The sequence below is a fragment of the Mus pahari genome, chromosome 14 (assembly GCF_900095145.1).
Source record: "Mus pahari chromosome 14, PAHARI_EIJ_v1.1, whole genome shotgun sequence".
Lineage (NCBI taxonomy): Eukaryota > Metazoa > Chordata > Mammalia > Rodentia > Muridae > Mus > Mus pahari.
In genome coordinates, this window is record NC_034603.1 from 43,378,955 (window position 1) to 43,390,684 (window position 11,730).

The window sequence follows — 11,730 nt, forward strand, 5'->3', positions numbered from 1 at the left end:
CCTCACACAGTACAGAGGGTGCACACAGGCTGCCCTCACACAGTACAGAGGGCGCACACAGGCTGTCCTTACCAGCTGCAAGGTGGTCTAGCTCTGCTGCTGGTTTGCATGAAATGGGGATGATCAGTATCCATAACTCACTCAGAGTTGGCTGAGACCTTACATATGTTTAGCTCAGGACTGCGTACCCAGTGACGTGACCTGACTGAAGAACTAGGAGCTGAGAAAGGGCCAGGTAACCAGGTGACCAAAACCTGAGGCTTAAATGGAGAGCAAGCCTCTGACAGCAGGTTCCCAACAAGTTTGGGGAGCTCAGCTAATATTATTAGGTGGAGAGACACCGGCAGAGTGACCCAGACCCCTGGCAACAGAGTAGGCTGGAAAACAGGGACGAGAACAAGCTCTGGCTGGCTGATGAGACTGTAGCTGCAGGGAGACGCTGCTCTCCACAGCCATTCACTGAACTTGAGCAGTAACATGGAACCTAGGAGGCCTCAATAACTGTCTGGAGCCTTGGAGGCTCGCACCTCAAGACCCCAGTGTGCACTGAAGGTATCATTGGTGGTAAAGTAGTTGGCTAGCACATGCAAGGCCCTAGTTCAATCCTTAACAAGTAGGGTGCAATTCCCTTTGGGCACAGGATAGAGACTACCAGCAGGCGCTAAGTCCGGGCAAGCAGCTAAATCCCGGCCAGAGTTGGGAAGGTCTGACAGGGTAGCTAGGCTCATAGGTTGTAAGTACAGGCCCCCAGGGAGCTTAGCTGTGATATGCTGGGCTCAGATATACGTCTCTGGAGATGGGAGTGCTTTTCACCTATAGCACTTCATCTAAGCATAGCGCTAGGTCTGCAGCTCTGTGGGACAGTGCCTGCCTAGCATGTATAAAGTCCTGGGTTGCTTCAGCAGAGCCCCGCCCACTCATACACAGAGAATTCGTAGCCAGTCTTGCCAGCAGGAGCAAAAGGAGAGCATCAGACAAGACAACCCCCTGAGGAGGATGGAGATCTTCACTGTTATACACTAGTTCACTATGCCCGAAAGTGAGCTCTTACCTTACGCCAGGCATTGTGCAGAAAGGTTTGCACCATTTTTTTTGTTTTGTTTTTGTTTTTTGTTTTTGTTTTTCAAGACAGGGTTTCTCTGTGTAGCCCTGGCTATCCTGGAACTCACTCTGTAGAGCAGGCTGGCCTTGAACTCAGAAATCTGCCTGCCTCTACCTCCCAAGTGTTGGGATTAAAGGCATGCGCCACCACTGCCCAGTGGTTTGTACCATTTAATTCTGCACATATATTTAATAGCAGACAGTGCTGTTACTAACTTTGTATTTAAAGAGGGGGCTAGCCAGGCAGTGGTATCCCATGTCTTTAATCCCAGCACTCAGGAGGCAGAAGCAGACAAATCTCTTGAGTTCGAGACCAGCCTGGTGTACAGAGTGAATTCCAAGGGCTACACAGAGAAACCCTGTTCTGTAGCCCAGGCTGGTCTAGAAGACATGATTCTTATGCTCCTGCCTCTTAGGTGGCTGGGATTATATTTTACTTGTATTTTTTGGTCTGTTTGTGTGTGTACATATGTACAGAGGTCAGTGTCTCTTTTCATTGCTCCCCATTCTGTTTTGTTTCATTTTGTTTTATTTCCAAGACAGAGACTTTCTATGTAGCCCTGGCTGTCCTGGAGCTCATCCAGTTGACCAAGCTAGTCTGGAACTCAGATCTGCTGGCCTCTGCCTCCTGGGTGCTGGGATTATAAGTGTGTGCCCCCACACTAGGCTTGCTTACTTGTTCTCTTCCTTCCTTCCTTCCTTCCTTTTTTAAGGCAGGGTCTCTTCCTGAATCAGGCAGTCACCATTTGTCCAGTCATAGTCTTGCTGATGGATGAGTTGCAGGAACTCAACTGTCTGAGACTTGCCCATCCCTGGGGCTACAGGCATGTACTTTAAATTCTATACTGAGTGTAGTGCTGAGAATCTACACTCTGGCCCTAGTCAGGAGTATTTCAGTCATGATGTCCACTATTCCTGCCTAGACATCCCTCTGTGTTTGGGCTGCAGAACCACTGAAAACATAGCTCTGCAGTCAGACACATGGGGGCTACGAGTCTTCCTGAATCACAAAGCTGCTTACTACCTGGCTTGCTGCCTGTCTCAAAACGTAGGAGATCTGTGTAATTCGCTGGTGGAACCATTATGTGTAAGGTACTAGGTTTGAGACCTAGTGCTGCAAAATAAAATAAACCTGTACTGAGCCAGTCAGTCTCTTGATACCCAGAGCACAGAACCTGGATCTAATTGATGTGAACCCCAGGTATAAGCACAGTGTCTAGCCTGTGTTTTTACTGGGAGCCTGAGAACAATATTCGAGCCAGACTAGCAAAGGGGCCCACCAATAACAGGGAGTTAGCCAGTTCCTTTCCAGAACTCAATGAAGTGCCAAAGGAAGCTGGCAGCCAGAGACAGGAGGGGGTTGGCAGTTAGATTTGTCAAGGGGAGGTTTGTTGGTTTGTTGGTTTTTGCAAGGGGTTGAACTCAGAGTCCTGCATGTACTAGGCAAGTCTTCTGCCTCAGCTATACACCTCAGGAGAGTCCACCAAAGGAGGCAGCCATGTAGGTAGACAGGAAGGGCAGGCTCTCTAGTCCTCCAGCAGCACTGATGAGTAGCACTGGGGGTGACAAGACCCTAGCCTGTGTAGCTGTCCTGAGTGACTGTAGGTGATTTATGTCTAGCTAGACAAAGTGAGTATGGATGATCCGTGTGCAGAGCCCAGAATGCAGTTTTCATTAGCCATGCAGTGTACCTGAGCCAAGATGTAATGAGAACCGAAATGAGCTCCATTACAGGGAGGGTGGAGGAGCCGAGGGCAGGGCGGGGAATCCTGTTAGAGTCAGGGATTGCACCAGGTGTTGTTACAGTAGCCATTGTGGATGCAGACTGGGGAGACTGAGCAGAGGATATTATGATCAAAGCCAGTCAATACTTGTGTCATGGACACATTAAGTGCCTGACCAGTTAACCATGCTCCAGAGTTCAATGAGGCACTTAAAAGCTGTCCATAGGGAGCTGAAGTGAAAAGTACTCTCAACACAGACACTGAGTACGGAGTATCACGTGCCTCAGCTCCTCTGGGGTCATAGATTGCCTCTGTCTGAGGGTTGTTTGGTTGGTTTGGTTTTTGTTTGTTTTAGAATCTAGAGAATCTTGCAGTTTTTGACTTTAGTTTTCTGAAAGTGAAGGTGTGTTCATTCATTTGAGAAACAGTTTTATTGAAACCATTCATCCGGCTAGCCTTCCTGTGGTTGATGACAGCTGCCAAGTTGATGACTGTGACAGCTCTGGCTGCTCTGAAGGGAGTGAGCAGGTTCACAGAGGTAGGGTCAGACAGAAGCACAGGGAAAGCACGTGGGTTCTGTGCAAGCACAAGCCGTGGACCAACACCCAGCTTCCACCAGAACAAAGCAGCCAGTCTCAGCTTAAGAAAAAATGTGACTTGTAAGACAGGACCATGGGGCTGGAGAGACTGCTCAGAGACTTTCAGCATTTGTTACATCTGCAGGGGACCCAGGTTCAGTTCCCACACAGCAGCTCATAACTACCTATCACTCTAGTCCCAGAGAATCTGATACCTTTGGCTTCTTTGGGCACTGTGTGCACGTGGTACATAAACTTACATGCAGGCAACACCCGTATACATACAATAAAAATGAATAAATCTTTTTTTTTTTTGGTTTTTTCGAGACAGGGTTTCTCTGTGTTGTTCTGGCTGTCCTGGAACTCACTCTGTAAACCAGGCTGGCCTCGAACTCAGAAATTCGCCTGCCTCTGCCTCCCGAGTGCTGGGATTAAAGGCGTGTGCCACCATGCCCGGCTGAATAAATCTTTTTTAAAAGATGAAAGACAACACCATTGGAAAGATTGGAGCAGTCAATAAGACAAGTGTCACAAGCCAGGCAGTGGTGGCGCACGCCTTTAATCCCAACGCTTGGGAGGCAGAGGCAGGCAGATTTCTGAGTTCAAGGCCAGCCTGGTCTACAGCAAGTTCCAGGAAAGCCAGGGACAGAGAAAGAGACAGAGAAACCCTGTCTCGAAAAACAACCACAACAACAACAAAAATTATGAGAAATGTAGAACTTGAAGAATAGATACAATAATATTTGAACATATTTAATTCGCATTTTGTTTCTGTCTTGTTTGCCAAACAACCAAGTCAAGGAACTGGAGGTATAGCTCAGTGATAGTCACCTACCACAGACCCTGGGTTCCATCCAGCGCTGCAGAAAGAATCTCCTCAACTCTCTTTGGTTTGCTTGGTGTTGGTTTTTGTTGTCATTTTTTTTTTAAAGATTTATTTATTTATTATATGTAAGTACACTGTAGCTGTCTTCAGACACTCCAGAAGAGGGCATCAGATCTTGTTATGGATGGTTGTGAGCCACCATGTGGTTGCTGGGATTTGAACTTGGGGCCTTCAGAAGAGCAGTCGGGTGCTCTTACCCACTGAGCCATCTCACCAGCCCCTTTTGTTGTCTTTTGAGATAAGAGCCTCACTCTACAGCTCCTGCTGGCCCATAACTTGCTCTGTAGACCAGTCAGGCCTTGAACTCACAGAGGTTCACCTGCCTCTACTGGATTAAAGGTGCACTCTCACACCTGCCCTGCGGACCCTGCTTGTTACTCTTTCTTACTTGACATATGGTAAACCTTGTTGGAAAAGATGAACAGATGCTAAAGAAAAGATAGGAAGAAGAGCTGGCAGAGAAGCACTGAGGGGGAAGGAGACAGACACAAACCTGACAGAAGGTCTGGGNTCTTAACCATCTCAGAGAACTGGGGAGAGCCTGGGCTTTGAAGAGGTACATTTGTGTGGCTCTCTTCACGTTGTAAGCCTTGCTGGGCTTACATGATGACCAAGGACACAGTAGCTAGGCAGTTTCCTAGTAATGCCAACACTGGGGAGGCAAAGGCAGGTGGATCTACGTGAGTTCTAGGCCATCCTGGTCTACATAGTGAGTTCTCAGCTGTGTGAGGGGCACATAGAAAGACCCTCTCTCTGAACAAACAGCAAACCCCCCAGAAAGGTGAGCATCTAGGGACAGCCTTAGGGGCAGAAGGTGGGTTAGCCAGAGTTTCCACTTTTTGGCCCCTCCTTAACACCTCAGCCCCTTTGAAGTAAGGGCTGTTATCACCCCATCTGAAAGTTCAAGAAACTGACTGCAGAGAGGTGAAGTCATCTCCCTGAGGGCACAGCTCTGGCATTACCATACCAGAACCTTCCTCCAGCTGGCCCCTCACTCCAGAGTCTGCGTTTACCATGGCATCATCCTCATTTGCTGAGACCTGCTGCTGCTTGAATGCCAACAGTGCATTGGAAGTCTGTAGTAAAAATAGGACTGAAGAAAGCAGGGCATGGGAACTGTCAAAGTGATTGGGACATAGAAGACTGTACATTATGACTGGTTCTTTTTTGTTGTTGGGTTTCTCTGTGTAGCCCTGGCTGTCTTAGAATTTGTTCTCTAGACCATATTGGCTTTGAACTCACAGAGATCCACCTGCCTCTGCCTCTGTAGTGCTGAGATTAAAAGTGTGCACCACTGTGCCTAACTGGAAAGCATTTTTTTTTTCTATTTTGGGTTTATTTTTTGTTGTTGTTGGTTACTTTTTTGTTGGGGTTTGTGCATGTGTGTACATGTATGTACCTGTACATTTATGTAGACGTACTTGCTCATCACCTGTACATTTGTCTGTGGATACCAGTGGCCAGCATCAGTGTCATCTTCCATCACTCCACAGCTTTTTTTTTTTTTTTTTTGGTTTTTTCGAGACAGGGTTTCTCTATATAGCTCTGGCTGTCCTGGAACTCACTCTGTAGACCAGGCTGGCCTCGAACTCAGAAATCCGCCTGCCTCTGCCTCCCGAGTGCTGGGATTAAAGGCCTGCGCCACCAAGCCCGGCATACTCCACAGCTTTTTACAATTTTATTTTATTTTTTTATTTTATGTGTTTTGCCTGCCTATGTGTGCCTGCTGCCCACAGACATCAAAAGAGGGAACTGGATCCCCTGGAATTGGAGTGACAGATGGTTGTTAACATCCGTGGGTGCTGGGACTTGAACCCAGGTCCTCTGAAAGAGCAGCCAGTGCTCTTTACTGCTGAGACATCTCCCCAGTGCCCCTGCCCTCCTTGAGACAGGAGCACACTCTGTAGTCAACACTGGCATGGAACTCTGTGTAGCCCAGGTTGACCTCAAAGTCAGAGTGATCTCCTGCCTTAGTCAGCTAAGTGCTGGGATTACAGGCATGAGCCACCATGCCTGACTCTTTTAGTTTTCTTTTAGAGCGGGAGAGAGAATATGAATGAATAAATGTGAATATACGTGTTGTGTAGGCCAGATGTTAATGTCTGGTATCTTCAGTTGTTTTTCCTTTTAAAAAATAATTAAACATTTTTTTTTTACATTTTTGGTGTGTGTGTGGGGGGGATGCATTTGCAAAGGCACGTGTGTAATCACAGAACAGCCTCTGATCATTGGTTCTCACTTTCACCTTTTGGGTGTTGAACTCACGTTGTCAAACTTGGTGGCAGACACCTTACCCCTCATCCCTTCCTTTTCTTTCTTTCCGTTGTTTTTTTTTGTTTTTTTTTTTTGAGGGGTCTGGTAGAAATAGGTCTCTGTATATCGCCCTGGCTGTCTTAGAACTCACTGTGTAGACCAGGCTGTCCTCTGCCTCCTCAGTGCTAGAATTAAAGGGATGCGCTGCCACCCCTGGCTTCCTCCTCACCTTTTGAAACAGGGTCACTTCCCTGCCTGGAGCTCACCAGTTCAGTTACACTGGCTGGCCAGGGGTCCGGCCTCCACCAGGGGCCTGCCTGCCTCCACCCTCCTTAGCCCCGTGCTTACTTAGTTTTGAATTTTACAAGGATTTTCATTCAGGCCCTCTTGCTTACATGGCAGGCTCTTTCTGATGACTTTTGAGAACAAAGAATCGCAGTGAGAGTTGCGATAGTGCAGGTGATAGAGTGCTTGCCTGGTATTTACAGAAGCAGGAGGATCGCCAGCACCACTCTTAAGTGGCCATGGTAGCACACACCCGTTCACTGATGGAGGCAATCAGACAAGAAGTTCAGAGTCTTCCTCCTGTATGTGGAGAGTTTGAGGACAGCCTGGACTGCAGGCGACCCTGTCTACCCACACTGACTGAATTCTACAGACAGCTTGTTTCAGGCAGAGGCCTATTCTAGATCCAGAGGAAGTCCCGCTCACCTAGTCGTCTTAAGCAGCCCTGTGAGGTAACAACTGTCCTCATCTCCATTTCGTAGATGAGGAAGCTGGAGTCTTAGAGGGCTAGTGTGGTGGTTAGGAGCACGTGCTCTGCGGTCATGCTGCTTGCTTGGCCTTGAGTCCTGGATGCACCACTTAGTAGCCCTGTGGCTTTGGGAAATTATTCCCCTTCTAAGGCTCAGTCTCCCTCCTGTAACGGGTGAGCGAGTGGCAACCCTACTAACCACAGGCCGGCGGCAAGCATTCCCCAAATTCAAGTCTGAGTCTCTACATCTTCAAAACCTAACCTAGGTTCATTTCTGTTTTGTTTTGTTTTGTTTTTTCTTTAAGAAGTGCCTTGAATGGCATGTTCCTAAATCACAGCTTAATTCATAAACACGCGGGCTTAGCAGAGGGTCTGCGGTCGACTGCTGCTGCTTCTGTTGGCTACTCTGACCTGCCAGCGTACCGGAAGTCTTCAAGTGCTGGTAGACCCTGAAGCAGACACATGGAGACACTCTCCCGCTCTCGTGCCAACCCCTTTTCTTCCCATTCTTTTCCCTATCCTAAGTGAGAAAAAACGCAAGCCTGCGTGGACTGACCGCATCCTGTGGAGGTTGAAGCGGCAGCTGTCCCAGGCCAGCCCCTTGACCTCCAGTGTACCAGCCTCCTACTTCTTGCTGACACTGAAGAACTACATCAGCCACATGGCATACAGCATCAGTGACCATAAGCCTGTTACTGGCACCTTCGACTTGGAGGTGAACTTCTGGGCTTCCCAAAACCTGGCTGAGGGCTGCTTGTGCTAGCCACACTGCAAGGCCCTCCGGGCTGGGTGGTAAAGACAGGCCGTCTCCAGGGGACACCTGTAGAACATGATTGTCTTTCCTCCCCGGTCAGGTATCCCCGTGCTTCTGAGGAGCTGTTGATGGCTCTTCCTGTCAAAAGCGTGTTGAGGCCCTTTGTGAATAGGCTTCTGTTTCCTCTTGGTCTTCTCCCTGGAGGTTAATGAGGTCCATCATGCTTATTACCTACTGTGTGAAATAGGACTTCCTTTTATTTGTCCTAATTGTAACTAGATCGAGTTGCAGAGGGAGCTCTGCCCATCCTTTATAGCGTGCCACCTAATAACAGTGCACTGTTGACCACACTAAACTGCCTCCCCTCTCAGCTCCCACACTGGCCCTTCCACAGTTCTCCAGCTGATCTCACCAGACCCTTACCCCACGAAACTGGATTGGGGCAGAAACCTCGGAAGAGAGTGGCTGTCAGTCCTCTTTTCTTTCTTTCTTTTTCTTTTTTAAAGATGTATTTATTTACTTTATATATGTGAGTACACTCACTATCTTCAGACACACCAGAAGAGGGCATCAGATCCCATTAAAGATGGTTGTGAGCCACCGTGTGGTTGCTGGGACTTAAACCCAGGGCCTCTGGAAAAGCATCTAGTGCTCTTAACCAACTTTCCAGCCCCCAGACCACTTTTTTTTTTTTTTTTTTTTTCTGAGACAGGGTTTCTCTATACCCCTGGCTGCCCTGGAACTCACTTTGTAGACCAGGCTGGCCTTGAACTCAGAAATCCGCCTGCCTCTGCTTCCCGAGTGCTGGGATTAAAGGTGTGCGCCACCACATCCGGCTCACTTTTCTTAAACTGGGTCCCTTTCCCCATATTCATGCAGATCCTCAGTTCTGGGCTCTGTGCTATTTACCTGGTTCTAGAGCCCATCCCCCCCCAGCAGGACAAGCTTCCCCTTTCCTATGGTCCAGCTAGAGTAGCCTAGCAAAGTGCTATGCCCACTGCTATGCCCACTGTGTCCCTGTTGCCCCTACCATGCTAGCAGAACATAGTAAGGAATAGTTGCCTTAAGGATTTCAGCCTACCACCCATCCCTGTGTACAGCTGAACCCACTGATGACTGCCCCACTGGTCACTATGATGCCTGACCACCTGTGGACCATGGAGAACGACATGCTGATCAGCTACACCTCCACCCCAGAGTTCCTCAGCAGCCCCTGGGACTGGATCGGACTATACAAGGTGATACGGCAGGCAAGGCAGGGAGTCCATTATCCCCTGGTTTGTCCATCACTGGGGCTCACAGGAGCTGGCCAGAGACAACTGAAGAGCTTACCCTTGTCCACCCCAGGGACCCTGTCCAACTTAGGGCCCATCAGCAAAGAGAAGACTTAGTGTTAAGACCAGCTCTGGCAGTAAGATCTGCCCTTTACAGATCTTCTCCTTAGGATCTTTCTGTAGCTGTCATACCCTCTTCAACAACTGACTGCCTGCCTGATTCCCACTCACAGGTGGGGATGCGCCACATTAATGACTATGTATCCTATGTCTGGGTCGGTGACAACCAAGTCTCCTATGGTAACAACACAAACCAGGTACATCTCCGACATGCAGAATTGCCTAAACATTCTTGTCTTCTGGAAGGAAGAAAGTGGATAATTTACCACTATTCTGGGAAGGGCCCAGGGCCCTAGAACTGACCCCATTCCTGTTGCCCCAGGTGTATATCAACATCAGTGCTATCTCTGACACCGAGGATCAGTTTCTTCTCTGTTACTATAGCAACAACCTGCACTCTGTAGTGGGGATAAGTCAACCCTTCAAGGTAAGGGGTTGCTTTTGGGAGAGGGGGACGGTTACTTTGAAGGATCTGGGAGGCACACTATGCCTGTGGAGTTGGGTGGTGGGTGGGGCATTAGGAAAGTAGAGAAGAACTCTGTTCACATCTTCTGCTACGTGTGTTTTACCCCTCAGATCCCGATTCGCTCCTTTTTGAGAGAGGACACACTGTATGAGCCTGAGCCACAGATCTGAGCCCAGATGGGAGTGAATGAATCCAGGGCGGAGGCTAGAGCTGGAAGCCAGCTCTGCTTCAGCACTGCCAGCAGCGCTGGGTCTGGCCCAGCCCCTGAGGAGGCTCCTGACTATCCTCCAGCTCCCCACCTCCCAGGGGAGCTCAGCTAGACTCCTCTGCTCTCTCCAGGCCAGACGAACTGGCCCTTTAATACAGGTTTTTGTTACAGAGATGTGATTGAAACAGAGTAGTGTGTCAATGGTGAAGACTTGGAGACAGTCCACTGCATATAGACTTGCTTGCTTCCACTAGCTTGCATGCCATTTCTTTTTTCTCCCTTTCATCCACACATAAACACTCCCTCTCACATCCAAGCAGTCGTGCCAGGCACATGCCCTATCTGGCACAGGCCTGCATTCCTATCACACCATCCTGGGCCCCGGGCTGCCTGGGAGGGGGATGTTCACATTTGTACAGGCCCTGTAAATTGGGTGGCACGAACAGCACTGGGTTCCAAAAGTCTTAGCACCTCATGGTTTGTCCCCATGGGGATGAGCAGAGGCTCTGAGATCCCTGCTTTCAGCTGAAGCACTGTGACAGTCGTGTAATGCCCATCTCTGCTCTGGAGAGTGGAATCTGACCAGGAAGTTGTAGGGCCTAAGGTTAGCCTCTGCTGGTGAGTGCAGCCGCATGTCCCCACTTGCCCTCAACTGAGAGTTGACAGGTGGAGGAGGAGCCACCATCCACTAGGGTGGTCTTCAGATCAAGCTCATCCTCATTGGCAAAGCACTGCCCCTCCCTCGGAGCCCTGCTGGGACCTAGAAATTCGAAGCAGCAGAGGAGCTAGGTTCAAGACATCTTGAAGGACCTAGGGCAAGAAGCCTCAGCACTCTCCGGGTGCCATGTGGATGCGGCCTGTCCCTGCTCCTGCCAACAGTGACTCGGTGCCTCTTCTCCCAGGAGAAGACAGACACCTCAGGGAGTCTTGCCCTGCAATGCTCATGTCCATCCTGTGACCTAAGTCAAGTCACTCCAGTTGCTCCAGGTTCTGTATTCTATCTTGGGAGCCACCGGGTGTTAAGAATAACCCCTCAGGCTTCTAGTGCGCTGTGGCTGTGTGTTCTCTGTGTGTTGTCATATTGGAGGATAATTATAAATATGGCTTTTATGCTCTTGTGTGACTCCTTTGATGGGCAAAAGGACCAGAGTATAGGAATAGGGCCTAGAGACTGGATTTGCCTCTATGATCCATCCTACCCTACCTTACCCACAGGGGTCTCAGTTGTCTAGAAAATGCAAATGATACCTGTAGACAAGAGAGCTATTGCTAAGACCAAAACCCTTCCAAAACATTCCCAGCATTGCTATTGTGATTCATGAAGCCCTGGGGCTGGCTCTGGGGGCAGGGTCCCTTAGTACTTCTCCACAAACTCACTTCTACCCTTCCTACACTGAAACACAACTGTGCTGGTATCCTGGTGCAGGATCCCTTCTGAACTGGGAAGGGTGAGTTCAGCTGTGATTGAGAGGCGGAAAAAGGAAGGGGATTGCTCTCCCTCTTAGGCCCCAGTCAGGATATGGCTGTTCTGGGCCCACCCCTGACCCGTTGGGTGGAAACAGGAAATATGTGAGACTTGGTGTGTGCAGGGTCTTGGTGCCTGGCTCCGAGA

General features: G+C 49.2%; 1 protein-coding gene across 1 annotated transcript in view; it reads left to right on the forward strand.

The window, feature by feature from the left end:
* Positions 1-11,228, forward strand: part of Inpp5k (inositol polyphosphate-5-phosphatase K) — a 21,237-nt gene extending 10,009 nt beyond the window's left edge. The window contains exons 8-12 of the mRNA XM_021212470.1: positions 7,822-8,011; positions 9,151-9,288; positions 9,558-9,641; positions 9,767-9,871; positions 10,021-11,228. Of these exons, the coding sequence (XP_021068129.1) occupies positions 7,822-8,011; positions 9,151-9,288; positions 9,558-9,641; positions 9,767-9,871; positions 10,021-10,080 (577 nt within the window). The 3' untranslated portion in view covers positions 10,081-11,228. The remainder of the gene's footprint in view (positions 1-7,821; positions 8,012-9,150; positions 9,289-9,557; positions 9,642-9,766; positions 9,872-10,020) is intronic.
* Positions 11,229-11,730: the final 502 nt, after the last annotated feature.